Here is a 21881-nt window from a genome sequence, read left to right on the forward strand (position 1 = left end):
ATAATTTGTTTGCATTTTAACATTTTGAAGTATTTTTTAAGCCATTGAAACTTCGTAACTTATTCTAGGTTTGCCAGAACTCGCTTTTTCTTTTCTTTTAAATTTTAAATTAGTAACGATGGAGAAAGAGAATTTGTGACGAAGATTTTCTTCCGCGGTATGACATCCTTTTAAGCTTTTACCAGATTCATTCATCTAATGATTCTAATGAGAACTTGAGCGTCTTCTTTTCTGAAAATATTCAATCTGAGGGATATTCAATCTTGTACCATCAATGATGCCTAGAGAATGAATGAGGTTCTGAAGCTTTGGGAAAGTGATAACATTTCTTGGAGAATAAAGAAGATATTCAATAGAAATGTCTAATAGAATATTTTTGAATTGTGTTTACAATCCTTGAAAAAAAAATTTATACTATTGAATGCTAATGATAACTTCTCAATAGATAATAAAAAATTTATCATTCAAAAGAAAATTTTTGCTTATCTTCTGAGGAAATATTCTCAAGTTACACTTTTAAGCATTGTGGGAGATAATGAATTGTCTCAATTAGTTTTTCTTAAGTTATCAATAGCGCATGGCGAATAGCTTAATAGGATTATCCATCAAAAGTGAAAATTGACAACTTAAACTATTGTTCGTTCACCAGGAGTAGGCACTTGACTCAGCCTTCATCACGTGGTGTCCGACGATACTATTTCGCTATTTTTGGGAGAAGGATGTGAACAATCCTTAACAAGGTTGCTATTTGGCGATCGTATGACAAAAAAAATTTATTTCATAATCTTTATGTGTATTTTTTTTAACATTAAATATTTAATAAATTTGATGACATTTCTCTCTTTTGAGTGAATAGTTTGTCCTTTTTATGACACTTTGCTGGGAAAACAGCAGTTTTTAAATTTAAAATATATTTAATTAGCTTGAGTAACGAAAGGTATAATTAGTAGATGATAAAGCGAGGTTAGTGATTGAAATAGAATTCACTGTTTGCGTTTGGCATGCATTAAAGGTTGTATCATTTTCAAGCTCGAATATGTTTCTGCTTTCACTCCCACGTTAAAATGAACTCTCTGACCGAGGAGGTGGAGCCGAGTGCCAACTCCTGATGAACGAACTATAGCCATTAAAATTTACTTGATCTACATGATACAGAGACAGGGTTAAGCAGGAAAATAAAGATTTGCTATCACTTAGCAATCATGGTTGTTAAATAGCAGAAAATAGTTTAATGAATAACTTTAATTTTTCAAAGAGTACAAGTAAAAACATTATTGGCGTGAGTAAAAAAAAGTTTATTTTGCTAAATTTTATATCTAAAGGTAGGAAACTTTTTAATTGAGAAGAAAGGAATGAAAATAATATATTTGATAACAATTCAATATGACCTAGTTAAACATAGAAACCTTTCAGCAATTAATATTAGAAGTAACCTAAAAGTTTAATGTAATTAATAAATTTAAATGAATTTTTTTTTCGATTTCAAACCAATAAACTTTTTGATTGTTTTCTGCATAACATTCTTCTGACTACGAAATAACCAGTACTATCTACTGAGTTCTGAATATAAAAAAAAACGCAACTACTTCCACTTAGGAATAACATTTACCATGACGCAATGCTAAACTCTATGCCACTATCCACATAAATGCCACTATCCACATAAATCAATTATTAATCAAAAATCGAATATCAATTACTTTTCTTCATAATGCAATAAAATCTGGCGAGCAGCTATTTAAACGATCAAAGACTTCGTTTGTTTATTTGTGGCTTGAAGTTAGGCTCGCAGAAAATGCCGTTCATGGGTTAAATTTAGTAGGAATAACACAACCTGTGACGTAGGCTATAGTATACACAATTAGGAATTAATTAATTAATTGAAGTGAGAATGCTTTAAAAGGCCGCTGTTGAATTGATATTTTTCTACTGGGAACTACTTAAACGTCTAAAAAACGTTTAAGTGTTTGTATTGAATGCATTGAATTTTTTTATATTTCGCGTTTATTTATGCGTTGAATTTTTACGCTTTAAAATGCAGAATATTAGTGAAGCAATATTTGATAATTTATTTTGCTAATATGTTTCTTATTTAGCTAATGTTTTGATTTTTTCACCATGTACAATCTAAATAGCTAATATACTTTTTTAAAAGCCAATTAGAACATTGGTAGAATTCTTCTACATAAGTACAATACTATGTCTTTGATGATAAAATACTATGTCTTTGGTGATAATATATTATGTCTTTGTGCTAGAACATTGTGTTCATTGGCGAGCGAGCGCAGCGAGCCATGGTTCACGGCGTGAACCACATAGGATTGCGTAGCAATTCTCGGGGGTTGGCGAGCGTTAGCGAGCAGGGGGCGGAGCCTCCTAGTTTACTTCTAAAAGGATTCATCAAAAAAACCATGAAACATTATACATATGTATACCCTACAAGAAGGCAAATTTCAAACATGTAGTATAAAAAATATGAATAAATGAATATGTATAATATGAAAAAGTAGGCATTGAAAAACGTATGAAATATAAAAAATGCATGAAATGAAAAATTATGAAAAATATATGTAAGTATGAAAAAATATGAAAATGTATGGCAATACACATGGCATCAGTTTTTGGACTGTATTAAAATGGGTAAATCTTTAAAATATTTATTGTATTAATTCTTAAAAAGCTAATATCCTTAAAAAGCTTAAAATTGCTTTTAAAATCTTTTGAAGATATCATATTGATAATTTAAACAAACATAAAATGCAAGAGTAAATATTTTGTATCCTAAAAAGATTTTTAAGAAAAACATTATGATTTGATGTTACATGAAGCATTATAAGAGGTAGATCAATAAAAAAACATTATTTTAAGTTTTTATTTTATTTATTTTTATTTTTTCATATTTTTTTATCATTATTATTTTAGAAATCAGTTACAATTTATTGAAAATACAACAATCTTTTAAACAATCAATCAATTTAAAGAAAACAATCTTTTACAAGAAATGTTCAGAATTTGTAGTTCACAAACGGAGTCCTCCCTTTAAGGGACTCATATACCACAATAGTCACGAGTCACTCAAAATCCTTGAATTTTTACGAAATATCGGGAGAGTTTTCATTTTCACAAACAGAGTCCATCTTTTTTGGGGCTCATATCACACAATATGCATGTCACGAGTCGCTCAAAATCTTTAAGAATTTACGTAAATACCGGGAGAGTTTCCAGATTAATATACAGAGTTCACCCTTTTTGGGGTTCATATTACTCTATAGTCCTGCTCAAAACCTTTGAGTTTTTACAAAAATGTCGGAGAGTTTTCAGTTTCAAAAAATTGAGTCCACCCTTTTAGAGGCTCATAGCATTATTTGTCATTAGGCGGTCAAAATCTTTGAGTCTTTACAAAGATATCGTGAAAGTTTCTAGTTCCACCCTTTCAGAAACTCATATCGCTCAATATTCATGTTATGTGTCGTTGAAAATTGTTGAGTTTCTCGGCAAATGTAGGGAGAGTTTTCAGATCCAAAAATAAAGTCTGTCCTTTTTGGCACTCAAATCACACAATAGCAAAAATTTGGCTTTTGTCGTTCAAAATATTTGAAGTTTTACATAAATATCCGGAGAGTTTTCCGGTCCAATAATAGAGTCCACCCGTTAAGGGGCTCATATCACACACAAACTATACGTCAAATTCTTCACATTTCTGTTCAAAATGCAGAGAATGTATTAATGTTCAGTGCATGAACAATTTAATACAGACTATCATTTGGATCATTTTTTGACCTCAGAATCACCAGTGTCATTAGGATCATCGGGACAAAATGCATCAAGCACTTCTGGCTGAAAGAGAATAATGGAAAGTTAATAATAAAATAAATTAGTTGAACATATGCTCATATTTCATATATTAAGTATACTATGAAAAAATTTGCTTGGATAAAAAGGTTAAATTTTAAGGAGGAAAGATAAAAAAGGAACTATATTATAGAATATCTCATTTTTTTATTCTCTGAAATAGATCTTTTCTTTGAAAAATTTAAATTTCTGTTCGTAGATTTTTAAATTTTTAAAGCAGGTAAAGATTTCCTTTTACCTTTATGTGCATTTACAGAATGGAAATGAGCACTTTATCATTGTTTTAAAAACTTAATTCCTAATAATAAGAGAATTAGAGAAATAACTAAAATGCTTCAAGTAATTTTTCTAAAAATAATTTTGCTAGAAATGTAATTGAAAAGTGTTAGTGAACAAAAAAAGAATTTTGTAGTAACTCCCACAGACAAAGTTAACAGCATTTATGTTATCTTCTGTAAAATTTCTATGTTGAATTTTAAAATAAGTAACTAATAAAAACTAAAATTTTCTACCGTAGAATTTAGACTAATAACATTATCATTAAAAAATCAATGCTCATCATTAACTATTTGAGCGGCGTCACAGAAAATTCAGAATTCCTGCTACGATTCCAGCTGGTTTAAAGATGGTTGGTTACATGAATGCGTATAAGTTGAATCTCAAAAGAAAATATTTGTTACCATTATTTCCTTACATTCACAAAATTATAATTGAGATGCGAAATTAACTTTAAAATAAAATAAATATAAATGATATATGTAGGCATTACTAAATTACCTGAGCCAAATTGAGATCCAAGAATTCCGATCCGATTCTTCCCACAAAGGGCTTAATCACATCATAGTTATCCAAGACAACATCTTTAAAATATGATTTGTGATTGAAGGGTTTTCCCTTCTTTTTCTCAACCACTCCATCATCCACCAAATAGTCATACTTTTTGACGCCAGATCTTTTGACGTTGACTCTAAAATGAAAATTAATAGGACACTTAACATATTCTTATATAATCTTACCGGCTTACAAGATCCATTTTACATCTTAAAAATATGATTTCTCATTTTATTATCTTAAATAAATGTTATGCTATAAGTGGAAAAAAAATCATAAAAAACATTTAATTTGTGAGTCGTGTCTTAAAGGAAATCTTATAATTCAACATTTTCCAACACTTTTTCTGACTTATTATTAAGCAGAGAGAGAAATTAACTGTAACTGCAACAGGCTAAAACCTTATTAACAGAAATGTGCTGTAAGAGATATGGAGACTTTTAAATTAAAAAAAAAACGATACTCAAGTTCCATTCACTAATCAATCAGATGTGATACTTAATACTTCCCAGTGATAAGAAAATGATAAATGGCTATAGAGATATTTGCTTTTTACGTTTAGAATTATTTAATACCAAAAATTTTTTTCTCAAATTTATTTGAATAATACTGTTCCTCTTAGTAAGCAAGAACTTAAAGTCTTCGTCCTTTTTCTTTCAGATACTTATGCAATAAGTAGATGCCGACTGGAATGTAGCGAACCCGGTGTTTCTAAAACCTAGGTCCACTAGGTTTTCCAAAGCCTAGTGGAGTGCGCTCTTATCATCTTATCCCTCTTTGAGAAGAATTGGTGAACTAAGCTTAAAGCAACCCTGGTGATCATCCTTCAATAATGGAGTACAATATATTATCTTTATCTGAATTATATAGTATAGTACATTTTTTAGGAGTGATTTACTGTGTCACTAAAACTAAAGATCAATAATACGATAGTGGTACTAAATACAATGTTAAAAACTGATACTATCACCAAATCTAATGTACTTTTGCATATTAAATAATATATCACTGAATTGGCGATAGTTCTGTAATATAATTTAAAATATTTTGCTGAATATATGCAGATATTAAATAAATTTGGATTCTAGCGCTTATGTATCAAAATTCATAGTCGCTATATCACTACTTTTTTCTTGGAAAATTGGCAACGGTGATTAAAAAATATTTCACTAACAAGATTGTAACTTAATTATTTCATGAGTATCAATTAAACAATCATCCTGAATGTTTTTCTAAAAAAAACATTAATAAATTAAACCAACTTTTATACTTTACTTTTAGTTGTAAAATAAAGTTATCCTAATCACAGAAATTGTACTCTAGAGCAAATATTGTTAACTACAATAGGCACTAAACAAAAATGCAATAGGTTGAAAAAAATAACAGTATTTATGGAGCTGTAATTCAAATTAATATCCTAATAAATGATTTAATATATACTATGTTCACTTACATTTGTTTCCTAATCCACTTTTTTACACCAAAAGCCATTTTGAAATATCTCAAGCGCTTAATCAAACCTCTTTTTATAGCAGTTCAATCAAGAATGAATTTTTTTTTGGAATATCGCTATTTTAACAATTGATATTATTGGTATACATTGTTAGTATGAGTGAAACTCATTGTTAACAATTTCATTTCGTTATAAAACAAAAGTTGCATCATTGTTGACGCGTATTTATATTCAATTCTTGCTATCGGGAACAAGAAAATGACTTAATTAAAGATATTCATGCATTTTTTTACGAAAATTCGCTTTTCTTTATGAACTATCTATGTCTAGTTTTTATTTAAAATACACACGCTGTCCAATGAGTTAGGAACTTGGCTCTAGCCTTGTTTGCACTGTTTTAGGGATCTGAAAGTCTTTGTAGCCAATACATGGTTGTTCCCTATGCATAAATGCAATACAGAAACTTATAAAATGGGTACCCTCAAGAATACAGGCAAAAGAAGGTCCAAGTAAATATTAATCAAAGGTGTGACCTTAGTGAGCGTGTGCAAATGCTAAAGTTTTTACTTTATGTGAGTAATTAACCCATTTATACCTAAGCGCAAGCTATATATGAAAAACCTATGGAGATTGATGTTTGAAAAACTACTATCTGCAGTAAGGGATAGTGCATATTTGTTTGTACTAAATGCATATTTCTCTCTTTTGGCTTGCACTTTAACTTTAAAAAATTTATGTGGCTTACTTCAGATCTGTTCATATTATTATTATAGTGTGGTAAACAAAACTTTCTTGTATTCGAAAAATAAATTTTAGAAATGAATCATTTGAGCTACCACTTTTTTCTTTCTTAAAAAAAATCAATTTAAATAGACTCAGGTCAGAAATAGGTTATGCTTTATTTCTTCATTAATGACAGTTTATTCATAATAGACCATTTGCATTCAATTAGCAAAAAAGAAAAAGACTTAAAATATTTTTAGAAAAATGGTAAAAATGCAACTTTAAAAAAAAAACTTTTCGAATCGACACGTTCTCTGAAGTACACTATCTCCCCCTGTGCGCTATATTTTATTATTCCATAGTTGGTTGTTATCACTAGCAGAGGTGAAAGTGAATTAAGTATTATATAAAATGGCTGAAAGCGCACCAGTAAATATGACGAAATTAGTGTGCCCGTTTTATTTAAATTCTTCCTGCCAAGAAGGTGATCGGTACAATTATACACACGACGGGTCATGTAGATCTCGTGAAAATATCGTCTGTCGTTTTTCCTTGAAAGGCATTTGCATGTTTGGTGATAACTGTTGGTATTCTCATCCAAACACTAAAGAGGATGTTCATTATATATCTCAATCTAGTAATGAAGAGCAGAATACTGGTCCTACCCATCAACGGACAAGGGGTCTGGATATTTTTCCCGCCACGAGAAGTCTTCAAAATTTCAACACCAGTTTAAATGGTGAGGCATCTCTTTGTGGTGAATCAGATTTACGCGAATGGACAAATGCACCTGAATTCGTGCCGGCAAACAACAAATATTTAGCCACTTCTACGAAATCAAATGACAGTGGTGATAGTTCACAAAATGAGCAGACTTCTGAATCATCAGCTAAACTGGATATGGAATTCTGCCCGCATTTCTTTGATGGTGTTTGTCCATTCGACGATTGCCCATGCATCCACGGAGAGTTATGTGAACTGTGTCAAAGATATTGCTTGGATCCTTTTGATGAAAAGCAACGAGGTCTTCATATTGCAGTCTGTAGGCATGAGAGAGAAACGGATATTCGACGTGATTTGTCATGTGGTATATATTTGGATATCGTAATGGAAAAAGATCGAGTTGCAGACCGTCGGTTTGGTATTCTTGAGAATTGCAATCACGTGTTTTGTTTATCCTGCATTATTAAGTGGAGAAAAGTGCGAAATTCTCATGAAGAAGATTTAATAGATCCTTCTGTTACTCGTGCTTGTCCCGAATGTAGAGTACCGTCTAGATTTTACATAACCAGTAAGAAATGGGTTCATTCCGAAGGGGAAAAGGAGATATTAATTGCTGACTATAGAAAGTCTTTGAGCACAAAACGTTGTAAATATTTCAAAAACGGTAAAGGAATTTGCCCCTTTGGTGAAGAGTGTTTTCATCCTCACGCAATGCCTGTTATTCCATCAGTAGCTGTCCAGAAACGTCGCTTTAATAATAGAATGTTTAGGAACTCAAGAAGATGGTGAACATTTTGTAATCTGCAATGTGCCATGAAGATGATGGTACATGAAAGTACTGACAACGCGTTTGTAAAAAGTGCAACATTTGTTTAGATTTAACTGCGCAGGAATTTTTTATTATGTTCCGTTGAAATTCTCTCTTTAAGTGCTGATTTTATTCATGTTTGCTGCATTTGACAATTGTAACTGCGAAATGTTTTTTTTAAAATTATTTTTTAATTGCTTCCTTTATTTTAACTTTAATTGTCGCTTCTAGTACACATGTTTTGAATTTATGTTTTTCTATAAGTACTTTCTTTTAGTTATTTTGAGTGTAGAACTTATTTATGTGAGTCCTATTTAATGAATGATAATAGTTAATTTCAGAAAAAATCTATTTTAATGTTGACTTATTTCAGCCTAAATCTTCGATTTTAGAACATTTTTCTACCAATATGTTTCCAAAGAAACTAACTTTTAGTGTAATATAAGTGTAACTTTAACTTGTTGAGTCATGACTAAATCTATGAGTATATTTTATTATTATTCTTACTTGTTTAAGAAAGTAAAACTGAAATTTATTTTTTTGAATTTTTAAATATGGTATATGATCAGCATTTTTGAATGATAAATGCTATTTCTTTAATTATATTTTTAGCTGTTAATATTTTGCTCTAATCCGTAGATTTGAATTTATAGTTTTCTATGAATAAACTTTTTTTTAAAAAATAATTTTAAGTGTAGCCACATTTTATGATTTAAAATAAAATAATAAAGCGTCATGTTCTTCTTTTTCTCTTCTGTTTTAATATCTTCATTTTTATTAGCGTTCATTTATTTTGTTTCGCGAAGTTAAAATTTTTTGAGATGTTACAGTATGGTACGGCTTCTGTATTGAAAATTAAAAAGCAGGACAATTTAACTTTTAACGATTTTTTTTATAGTTCTTTTACATTTTGTTAGATTAAGCTTAGCATGCAAACATTAATGGCGAAATTTTTCTCTCTGGAAACAGATTTCTTATTTTTCTGGGCAGTAGATCCATACTTTATCACCTCATGAAAAGCATTTCTTTCCCATATTGCTTAAATAATATTTTCTCACAATAATAAAAGGATAGTTTCATGCTCTTGAAAGAATTACTTTCTTATTAACAGTTTACTCTGAATTAGAATTATGATATTTAATTAGAATAATTGCATAATGGAAAAGCTTATCGATTATAGCGTAAATCTAGATTTTCGAAAATGGGCCATTAATTAATTCCATATTTTCTGTTAGTAAAATATTGTATTTTGCAAAAGATATTTGCAATTAAGATATTGTTTGAAATATCATTTACCAATACAAAAATTTCCGAAAAAAATATATTGGCATAACCACAAAAATTATTACGTTTGTATTTTTCACTTACCTTTTAGCAGTTTAAAAGCTAAATTAAATGATTTTTTTTCAATGATTAATTGAAAAAGTAAATATTATTTTATTGTGTAATGAAAGAAGAAACTTAGGAATATGTATAATAATTTCCTTAATAAAAGCTAAATTAGCTTTTATTAAAAAATGCATTGATTTTTAAAAAAATTTTACGACGTATTTTATAAAAATATGCTGATTCTTTCTCATAATCAAAACAATGCAGAGTATTTTTGACCAATAATTTAATTATTTATTTATTTATTATTTTTTTTATAAATATTAATTTCTAGTCAATTTCAATTAATATTTTGAAAAATATTTTTAAAAAATTTTTTCAATTTGAATCACTTTATTAACTTCATTTTCAAAGAATTAACGGACAAAAAAGAAAACACTATAAAATAACTGGCGTACATAGATTAAACTTCAAGTTAGTTAAGTTGCTAGTCAAATCAGTTAAGTTCAAAAGAAAATCCCTAAAAGTTGCGTTTCTGAGAATTGTTTTTCGCCCAAATTGCACCCCCTGTACAGTGAGCAAAAAAATTGATTTATTTGGTATAATGGGCGAATTTTCAGGTATTGTACATTATTCTTTAAGGGTTTAAATGGTGCCAAGTAAGTTACAAAATCGGGATCAAAAACATATTTTGTTCCAATAACCTTAAATGTTTTTCAACTGATTAAGACATTTTTCTACAACAATATGGATAGTAGGAATCTGGAAAATACAAAATGTATTTTCCAGATTAATGTTAACTTTCTAATAAATACCTCCATAGTAAAATTAACATTAATTAATGCCTCAAAAGTGAAATTAACACCTCTTATCGAACAGAATTGAACAATATTAGTACACAGTTATTGAATTCACTTATTTAAAGATTAAAAAAAGAAGAAGAATTTTAATAACATTAGTTATTTTTTATTATAAATATTAAAAAATAATTGATAACTATTTCTGAATAAAAATTTAATAATGGACAGAAAAATACAGCATTTTTATCAACGTAATTTCAAGTGGCAAAATTTGATGGTACATATATATATATATATATATACATACATATATATATATATATATATATATATATATATATATATATATATATATATATATATATATATATATATATATATATATATATATATATATATATATACATACATATATATATATATATATATATATATATATATATATATATATATATATATATATATATATATATATATATATATATATATATATATATATATATATATATATATATATATATATATATATATATATATATATATATATATATATATATATATATATATATATATATATATATATATATATATATATATATATATATATATATATATATATATATATATATATATATATATGTAACATAAAAAGCTTTTATTAATCTTTTTATGTTAGTTTCTTTGCTATAAAACAACTCCTACTTTATTACTAATTAATTATTCTATTAGAAATACTTTCTCACACTTTTAAAAGCCACATCCTGTTCTTAAATCTATTTTTGGCTCAACTATGCATTTAATTAAGAGCAGGACATATTTCCCTTTGCTCTGTGTGTTAAACGCTCGATCTCTTTCATAAACCAATAGTAATCCTTGGAATTTCCCTTTTCCCCTCAAATATAATAAAATAGAGGGAAATTCCTTTGCTACTTTCCCTAAGATAAAAACTTATGCACACAGTTTTTGAGGGCGATTTTGAGCTCCGCCTTTGCTAGAAAATGTCTTAAATATACTACGTGAAGCTAATAAAATATTTTTTGCCTTCTAACTGCTATCTGCGTGGCCTAACATCACTCATCATAACTGCTACCCTTTCAAGCCTTGCAGAATAAATTTTGCAGTTGGTTTGGCACCTTTTTTTTTCACTGGCTCCATTAAAAAAATGCTTTTTTCAAATAAGTAAAAAATATATAAATATAAAAGGAAAGAAGAAAATAATCGAATGAAATTTTGGGAGATCCCGGCGTTGCTCGTGAAACAGATGTTATCCTGACTAAAAGAATATGATGCCAAAAAATTAAAAGAAGAGAATTTCGGGCCTTTCGTCCTTAATGGGTCCAGACATTGCCACTACCGTTGTACCGGAATTGCCGTTAGAGATTTGATGTCGTCGCTGTTTTGTTTCATTTTCGACTACCGTGTGTTACCAAAGCCTTTTAGATAGAGTGTTACCATCAACAGTTAGCCTCTTGCGGATTTACAGCTGGTGCTGGCTGTGTTACCCTTCTTGCTTGCTGCTTCTCGGTCTCATTGAGGGTTGATAAAAGTTCAGTATGTGATCGACATGTTTGTTTTTTTCGGCGATTTTCTCGAGTGTTCTTCTGTGTTTCCTTGAACGGAAGATGACCAAAAATGTGATCTCAAGTCGTGGCTATGATTCCGCTCGCGTGTGCGCGTGATTCAACAAATATTAGAAGTGATTTATTGGTGATTAAATACAGATGTGATTGGTATTTACTCTCAAAATTTTCTATACCAGTTTAAGTTTTTACACGTGAATACTTTTGAATCATTTACGCTCATATCTTGAAATAGGAACATATAATTTTATGTTTATTGTTCCAAATATTTATTCCAGTAATTTTATATTTATCTATTGATATTTATATTTTGATAACCGTTCCATTTATTGATACTATTATTCAATGGTTTATAATATTATTTGTTTAATTTAAATAATGATATTAAAATTTAGTGCTATCACATATTTTTTTCCCACTTATGATTCAATATGATTATAGTTTTAATTATTATTTAAGGAATCACTTTTTATATTGCATTATATATCACAGCGTATATTATATTGATTGTAGAAGTAAAATTTAAATTTTTATTTTATTATGGTGTTTAAAAAAGCAAAATATGTGCTATTCATAAATTTAAATTTTTTTCCTTCTAAATATTATATTTAGTTAATGAAATTTATTTTGGTTATTTGAATGCCCTTACGGAGTGGCAAAAACTACAAATTTAACATGGATGAAAACGCTAACAGCAATGCAGAAAATTCTGTAAATGAAGTAAATGATAATTTACAAAAATTAAGTATAGATCAAAATGTACAGGATAAACCAGACATACTAATCTTTGAGCCTGACATAGGTGTTCAATTCACAGCCTGGCTCAAACATTTCGAAAAACTAACTATCGATGCTAAATTAAATGACGATTGGAAATTTAAAAATTTTCAAAAATTCATTAAAGGTTCAGCGTTGAAATTGTATATTAATAACTGCCTTAATTGTAAGACATATCAAGAAATAGTTGAAATTTTTCAAGAACATTATTTTTCACCTCCCTTTGGCTTCAACGATTTTCAAAATTTAAAATTTTCTGGGCAAGCTAAAGACCTAAATTCATATTTTACTGAAAAGGTAGAGTTAGGTCGAAAAATAAATTTAAGTAATGATCATATATTTGAGGGTCTATCTATAGGTTTGCCTCCCCAAATTAAAACACTTTTGGTTTTAAAAGAACCTAAAACCCCAATTGAATGGCTCACAATTGTTTCAAAAATAATACATGATGTACCTACGATCTTACCACAAACGGAAACTAAACAAAAATTACCAGAATCTAAATTTAATGGGTATAGGCCACAATATCAAGGCTGGATACCAAGGCGGCCATTCATTAACAACTCAGGTAATCCAAATTATAATCCTCGACAAAATCAAAATTTTTCCCGGCCAAGTCAAAGTTTTAACCAACAATCCCAATTTAGACCTAGAATTCAGAATGTAAAGTTTCATAAAAATAAACAACAAACTAGTCATTTCGCCCAGGCTTCCCAGGAGTTGCCTCCTAAGCCATGTAAATACTGTGATAAGCTTGGTATAACCAATGTTTATCATTGGGGCCAAAACTGTATAAACAAACCTAATTCTTTTATGACTGAGAATCAAACTCAGCATAAACGAGAAAGTGACCAACCACGAAATTGACAATTAATAGTATCCGGATACATACAAAATACTTATGACGACTATAAAAGTGACAAATACCCGATTTTGACAAATAAAACTATCCTGTTAAATATTGATACAGGTAGTACTTTAAATATCATCCCAACTAAACTTTTTGAATAACTTAATGTCCAAAAAGAAAGGAAAAACTGTGTTAATGTAAAACAAACAAAAGGTATTTTGCAACTTAACCACACTTGTACTTTAAATTTAAAAATTGGAAAAATAGCTAAGTCAGTGGAATTTTATATTTTAAATACTGATCTACCTTATGCCATATTGGGTTTAAAGGAATGTAATGGGTTTAAATTCGTGATAGATTGTGTTGAACGAGTTGTAATGCAAAATCAGAGAAAACTGATCACTTTTTCGGATTATAAAAGCAACTTGTCTTTACACATTTTTCCTGAAAACCAGGTTAATGATTGCAATGAAAATACCAATAATGAGAATAAAGATAAGAAAAATAGTCATAATAAGGAAAATACAGAAATAGTTCATATATCAAAATTGAGAAGGTACCACCCACCTGACAAACTGAAATTATGTCACGAATAAAAAACATGTGATTATTTAAATGGAATTGACTATATTTTATATTAAATTCAATGATTTTTCTTTGTCAAAATAAAATTATAAATACCAAATATGACATTAATACACATGGTTCAATGGAACATGTGATCCCCTTTTTCTGGCAGATCCGACCTTTCAAATTTTCTTCAAGTTCAACGTTTCCCCAAATCTAGTAGGATATGGGGCGATAGTAGATTTTTGTCTGTGGTGAAAACCAAAAAAATAAATACTTATACACCTTGTTGAATCTAGGATCTTCCAGCACATTATTGTTGAGATTAGGGACTGTTTTCCTCCTTTTGGAGAATACAGCCCCTAATCCAGCAAAACAATTTCCCCTAATAACACTGAAGTCCTAAACTTCAGATTAAAGACCAAGTGTCAAACTTTTTATTCTCTCATTGAAGTGAAAATACTGAAGTCTTAAACTTCAGATTAAAGACCATTGTGTCAAACTTTTTTACATTTTATATTGAAATTTTTTTGATAAAAAGTGTCAATTTGTATTTTTATATCTCATATCACTTGCATTTCATACTTTTTTTATCTTTCATGTTGTTGAATATGAATATTTACATCTTTTAGAAAAATTTCATAGATTTTCTTGTCTTAAGTGAAAATTTTATTTTAATTGTGTTAGTATGAGGAATAACTTTATTTACTGTGATTATCAAGAAGGACTGAAAAAACTTAATCACAAAAAATTATTGAAAATGGAGATCTAACTCTTCATTTTGATAGTACAGGATAACAAAAAAATATAGGGATCATTTTTGGATGTTTTTATTTATAAAATTTATTACATAAATTCAGCGATGCTTCTCAATATGTCGACTTCCGGCATAATAGATTTGTCTACAACGCTTCGGCCATGATTTTAAAGCCCGCAAAATGATTTCCTGGGGGATTTTCTTCACCTCTTCTCTAATAGCTCTTTGAAGGCCTCTCAATGTTGAAATTCTTCGCTTATTCAGTTTGTTTTTCAGGTGTCCCCATAGGAAATAGTCGCATGGTGCAGCATCAGGACTGTTTGGAATCCATTGTTCTGGTCTCAGGAATTTCACTTGCTGATCTGTTAGAAATTTCTGGGTGACCTCAGATGCATGCGATGGGGCAGAGTCCTGATGAAACAGAGCATCACCATTAGGGTACAATCTGCAGTAATCATCCTTAAGAAAGGGTTTTAATATCTTCTGTATGTAATACTCAGAATTTATTTTAGCCCCAGGTTTCACAAACCGAGGTTTGGTCACACCATGCGCGGATATGCCCATTCAAACCATTACGCCTTTGGGATGAGGCACCGTGGTTGATGGTGTCAAGTCTCGCCTGTTCTGCCCACGGCTAAGATATTGAACTTTAGATTCAGCATTGGTATCAGATAGATAGATCCAAGCTTCATCAGTTGTAATTAACTTTCGCCATCTGTCCTTACGGAGAAGCTTGTAGAGGGGCCATGAGCGTTGCCTCCTAATCTGCACCGATCTCTCACTTAAATGGTGACATTTTGGTTTTTTATGGCATTTTTTCTTCAACTTTTGTTTTAGTTGATAGCTTACAACTTGCTGACTCACGTTAAGAGCTTTAGCCAGGCTTGCCTGTGTTGGTGGATCCGGTTTTGATGTCATCTTATCAAGCTTCTGCAAATCAGATTTCTCCAATTTGCTTGGTCGTCCACTTCTTTTCGGTTTTGCATTATTTTGCATCGTTCCGAGTCTTGAATTCTCGATGCGACTGATATGGCTGAGTGAAATCGCAATACCTTTCTTTTTAAAATGGGTTTGTATAATCCTGTGGCTCCAGCGAAGTTCTAAAAATGCTTGTACTTGACCAATTAACCTTTCGTCAAATTTCTTCAAAGGCATTTTTGTAATTTTATAAAATAGTATTGCAATTGAAAGTCTAATTGCAGAGCTTTAGATCAGTATGCTATATATGTAAAAAGGTTTTAAAACTTTAGTGGTAGATAACCACAAAAGTGATCCCTATACTTTTTTGTTACCCTGTAGAGCTACTTCAAATTATTTTTTCTTCCTCTAACACTGTATGAAATTTTTTTTTACATAGTGTGCAAATGTGTTTTTTTTAATTCATGTTACTTTATATCTTGTTGATATTACAAATATTATTATTATAATTATTATTTTAATTGTGTCATCATAAGGAAAGTTTTGCAAAGACATAATTTTAAAATTTTTTAGATATTAGTCAAAATTTTTCGGCGAGGGGGGATGTAACATAAAAAGCTTTTATTAATCTTTTTATGTTAGTTTCATTGCTATAAAACAGCTCCTATTTTATTACTAATTAATTATACTATTCGAAATACTTTCCCACGCTTTTAAAAGCCACATCCTGTTCTTAAATCTATTTTTGGCTCAACTATGCATTTAATTAAGAGCAGGACATATTTCCCTTTGCTCTGTGTGGGAAACGCTCGATCTCTTTCATAAACCAATAGTAATCCTTGGGATTTCCCTTTTCCCCTCAAATATAATAAAATAGAGGGAAATTCCTTTGCTACTTTCCTTAAGATAAAAACTTAAGCACACAGTTTTTGAGGGCGATTTTGAGCTCCGCCTTTGTTAGAAAATGTCTTAAATATACTATGCGAAGCTTATAAAATATTTTTTGCCTTCCAACTGCTATCTGCGTGGCCTAACATCACTCACCACGACTGCTACCCTTTCATATATATATATATACATATATATATATATATATATATATATATATATATATATATATATATATATATATATATATATATATATATATATATATATATATATATATATATATATATATATATATATATATATATATATATATATATATATATATATATATATATATATATACCATCTCATATTGCAGGGTGATCTCATTTGCTGAAAGGGGGGGGGGAATATTTCCCATTTACTCTCTGTCACAATAAGATCAGAATTCATTTAGATAAAAAGAGAATAGAATTAATTGATAACCACAGGTATTTAAAAGTATGAGCCTGTTCTTTCTTTGCATTGTTAAATATATTCGGATCTCAGTATATGTACTAAACAGGTGTGGCTGATCTTTTTAATATATTCTAAAGAGTTAAGATAAGAATTGAACTACCAAGTAGAGCTAAGTAACAAATTTCTTGAGAAATGTCAATGGGAAAGGGCAACAATTATTGAAATATTTCCATTCTAGAAGTAATTTCTACCCCTAGTGAGTTACACTATTTATTTAAATTTAAATATTCAGCTTTAATATTCCGCTCAAATGTTATCACTCTGATAAAATAAAGTTACTGTTATTAGCTATTACTTAAATATTTTTCTCAATAAAAATTAAGAATATTTTCTTTATAACCAATAGTATACCAATAACAATAATTTTAATTTTATAATTTTAGTAATAATTAGTATAAAATAATAATTTTAGTTTCTCTATCGGAGTGTGGTTTTTGGATTAATAAAAACCAAGTAAATGATAGCCAAAATTTCTGTTATTCTGAAAAAATAAGGTTACTAATAATAACAATCACTTTTGCAAAAAGTATTTTTTTCCCCTTATAAATAATAATAGATTTAGTTTTTTTGCAGTTAGGATTTTGAATAAATAGGAACCGAATGAATGATAAGAGAAGTTTCTATATCACGCTTGTTTCATGTTTATAAATATTAACAGAGCCTGATTATCACCCAGACCAAAAGGTCTAAGCTAAATTTCCAAGTAAAGGCAAAAATTTATATTAGAGAAATCATCAAAATTTGAAGCAACAGGTTTAACCTTGGAAGTTTCAAGAACAACCATTTTAAACTACTCTGAACCGCAATTAGACATCAACTTATTTAACGAAACATAAATAATACAAAATTAACTGTAATTACTGATTGTCCTACTTTTCATACAAATCTTATGGTTATTTCGATCAAATCATGTACAGTACCTAATTTATACCATAATCAGACAATACCAACCATATAATCCATATCAACCATACCATAACCAACCATAATCATTGCCTAATTTATAGAAAATTTAGAACTATGTTAAAAGTTTTTGTTCTGAATTATAAACTACAATTAAGATGAATGAGAGCATGTTTGAAATAGGCTTAGAGCAATTTCAGACAAAAAAATTATGGTTTTGAAGCAGATATGAACATATATGGCAACGTTACTTTTAAAAAGTAACGAGTAAAAGCACAAGTATTTTTAAAAAAAGTAACGAGTAAAAAGTTCTTATTTTAGAAAGTAACGAGTAAAAAGTACAAGTAAAAGTACAGTTACTTAACGTACAAGTAAAAGTACAGTTACTTAACAAAAAAAGTAACGATTTAAAAGTGCATTTCTAGGAAATCGAAAATTCAAAGTAACCTAAAATTTGATTGAATAATATTCTTAAGTTCTTTAATGTTTTTGCAAAATTGTAGTTATTTATTTAATTATTTTTAATTTTGATAGTTATGGATTTATTTTTAAATTCGGAAGAATATTATAATATAATTTTATAATATAATCGTATAATATAATTTTAAAATCATATATAATTTTAATATCAAACTTTTTATGGATTTGCACGAGAAAGAAATTTTATCTATTGATTTTAATTTTTAGTTTACTTTTATTTATTTAAATTACCATTGATTTAAAATTGTTTTACTTTATAGAAACGCGTTTTAAAAGCACAAACATAAACAAAGCAAACACGGGGTTTCAGAAAGCTTTGTGATCTTTGAGCTAGTAAAAAATAATTGAATATGCAGTATAAGTTGAAACAGAACAGTCTACAGTTTTATTTGTAACAATGGCTAATGCTGAAGTTATGCAAGAAAATCATTTTCCGAACATTTCTGTCTAACGGAATAATTAAAATTTGTAAACGAATTTTGGTATCAGCGGCTAAATTAATACCTTCGAGTTTTCAAGAACTAAAATAGTAATAATAAAAGTTTTCAGTAGCACAAATAGTTCTGAAGTTCTTAGAGATTTGACTGGGTATTGTTTGACAAGGTCGGGCATAAACATAATTTTAGTAAAAAATGTACTAGGTAAAAATGTATTTAGTAAAAAATATATTAAGACAAAAATTGTATTATTAGGGAGTTCAAAAAGAAAATTGAAAAACGTAATAACAAAATCCAACATTTTTTATTTAAAATGTATTAAACAAATGCATAAAACTCGAAAATGAATGAAAATAACTTGCTAATTAATATTTTTATTCATTTTGCAAAATAATTGCATTTCGAAAGCGTTTTTTTTTTTTTAGAAGGCTTACCGAGTTTTAGAAAAAAGTAACGATTTCATTCGACATTTCGTAACGAAAGTACAAGTAAAAGTACTAAATTTAAAAAGTAACGAAGTACAAGTAAAAGTACGTACTTTTTACTTGTACCGGCGGTACAAGTAGCGAAAGTAAAAGTACTGCCATATATGGACATGAAACAACAATGACATCATTCAAATTAATAACAAAATTAATAGTTTTAGCTGTTTCAAATTAATAACTTTATCTATTTATAGAATATACTCACTTAAGAGAATGCAAAACTAATATAATAATATATTTTACTTACATTCTTTTACTGAATAAAATATTTTTCCAGAAAAGACTGGCTTTTTCGTAACCCTGTTTTTATTTGTTCTTAACATCGCGTTTTTATATTTAATGTAAATTTTAACTGATAAAAATTATCTCTAACTGCCCGTTTTTGAAAATTTCTAATAACGCTTCTCCTAAATAATAAATTGTAAGAAAAAAACTTCAACTCACTAAAACGTTGATTTCAAAATATTTAAATGAGAATATATATTAAACACTGTTTTACATACGTTTTTTTTTTCATGTAAAAATCTGTACCCATTAAAACTTTAATTTAAAAATATTTAAGCGAGAGTTTATAATAAACACAGGACAGTATGCATTTTTTTGTTAAAAATTTCACTCATTAGAACGTTAATTTCAAATTAATTAAGCTGGATAATGTATAAAACACTGGTTAATGGTTATTATGCGTTTTTGCTTTTCTTCGTGTTAAAAACTGTACCCATTAAAACTTTAACTTTGAAAATATTCAAGGGAGAGTTTATGTTAAACACAGGACAATATGCATTTTTTTTTTGTTTAAACACTCATTAGAACGTTAATTTCAAAATTTTTAAGCGAGAGTATGTATTAAACACTTAATAATTAAATATGTTGTAATTTACTTTCACACCATCTGGTAGTGCATGAAGATAGAAACATACTGCAAGAAACGGACACGCCAACCTCTATCTCTTTTGAAGTATTTTCAAGATATTTTTGAAGTATTATTTTACCTCATTTATTTAATCATTCAAATGTCACATTACAGATTCAAAAATGTTTACCATAAGCTTGAGTTCCATGACACACTATTATTAAAGTGATGTCTCTGAGCAGTTACTGATGGAACAACAGGCATTGCGTGAAGATGAAAACACTCAACACCAAAGGGACAAATCCCTTTACCATTTTTGAAATATTTACAATGTTTCGTGAGCAGAGATTTCTTATACTCCGCAATTAATATCGTTTTCTCTCCTTTTGAATGCACCCAATTCTTACTGGGGATGTAAAAACTAGACGGCACTCTACATTCGGGGCAAGCACGAGTAACAGCAGGATCTATTGAATCTTCTTCATGACGAGAAATCCCCACTTTTCTCCATTTTATGATGCAGGATAAGCAAAACACATGGTTGCAATTCTCTAGAATACCAAAACGACGCTCTGCAACTGGATTTTTTTCTATTACAACATCTAAACATATACCGCATGTTTTATCAAAATCACGAAGATTTTTACTTTGCTCACGTCCACAGACTTTAATATGAAGACTCCGTTGCTTCTCATCAAAAGGATTCAAACAATACTTGCGACACAGTTCACATTTCTCTCCATGAAAGCATGGACATTCGTCGGATGGACACACACCGTCAAAGAAATGCGGACACAATTCCATATCTAGTTTAGCTGATGGTTCGGAAGTCTGCTCATCTTTTGCTGTATCATCCTCTGTAATTATTGTATGATTAAGCAAGCATTCATCACCATTTTCACAGATGCCTTTCAAAAAGTATTCACAGGCAATATTTCCAATATTGTCACACGTGGCATCGTGTATATATTTACAGCTATTTCCATCTCGACAAGAAGAATAGTAATAAAAAGGGCACACCACATTTCCAGCATTTATTTTTGAGCTTTCAGCCATTTTACAAAATTCTTAATTACTATAAAAAGAAACAGATCTAAGCAGGTAGAAGCATATACATCGACGTATTACATGCACGATGATACGTTAGAATGCGGTAGAGATGGCTAATATTTTGTACCTAGTATTAGATATTTTGTACTTATTATTTAATCATACCTGTTATTAAAATAACAGGTTACTTTTAAAGACCTGTTCTAAAATACTAGGCAGAGATTGTAATTCAATTATCTTCCAAAAATTTATTATTCTACTTTTTTTTATAATGTTTAAATTGTTTTTTGGCTATTTTTGTAATTATTGTATGATT

General features: G+C 29.0%; 2 protein-coding genes across 2 annotated transcripts; one reads left to right on the top strand and one right to left on the bottom strand.

Moving 5' to 3' along the window:
* The first annotated feature begins 7270 nt into the window (after positions 1–7270).
* LOC147807730 (E3 ubiquitin-protein ligase makorin-1-like) lies at positions 7271–8371 on the top strand. The gene has a single exon (XM_087166780.1). The coding sequence runs from the start codon at positions 7271–7273 to the stop codon at positions 8369–8371; it is 1101 nt and encodes a 366-aa protein (XP_087022906.1).
* Positions 8372–20701: 12330 nt separating this feature from the next.
* LOC147807731 (E3 ubiquitin-protein ligase makorin-1-like) lies at positions 20702–21571 on the bottom strand. Its single transcript, XM_087166781.1, has one exon. The coding sequence runs from the start codon at positions 21569–21571 to the stop codon at positions 20702–20704; it is 870 nt and encodes a 289-aa protein (XP_087022907.1).
* Positions 21572–21881: the final 310 nt, after the last annotated feature.

The sequence above is a fragment of the Parasteatoda tepidariorum genome, chromosome 6, assembly GCF_982258835.1.
Source record: "Parasteatoda tepidariorum strain Cologne lab strain chromosome 6, Ptep-v5.0, whole genome shotgun sequence".
NCBI lineage: Eukaryota > Metazoa > Arthropoda > Arachnida > Araneae > Theridiidae > Parasteatoda > Parasteatoda tepidariorum.

What these genes read in the sequence shown, in the direction of transcription:
- LOC147807730 (XM_087166780.1), top strand. Translation starts at nt 7,271, where the DNA reads ATGGCTGAAAGCGCACCAGTAAATATGACGAAATTAGTGTGCCCGTTT.
- LOC147807731 (XM_087166781.1), bottom strand. Translation starts at nt 21,571, where the DNA reads ATGGCTGAAAGCTCAAAAATAAATGCTGGAAATGTGGTGTGCCCTTTT.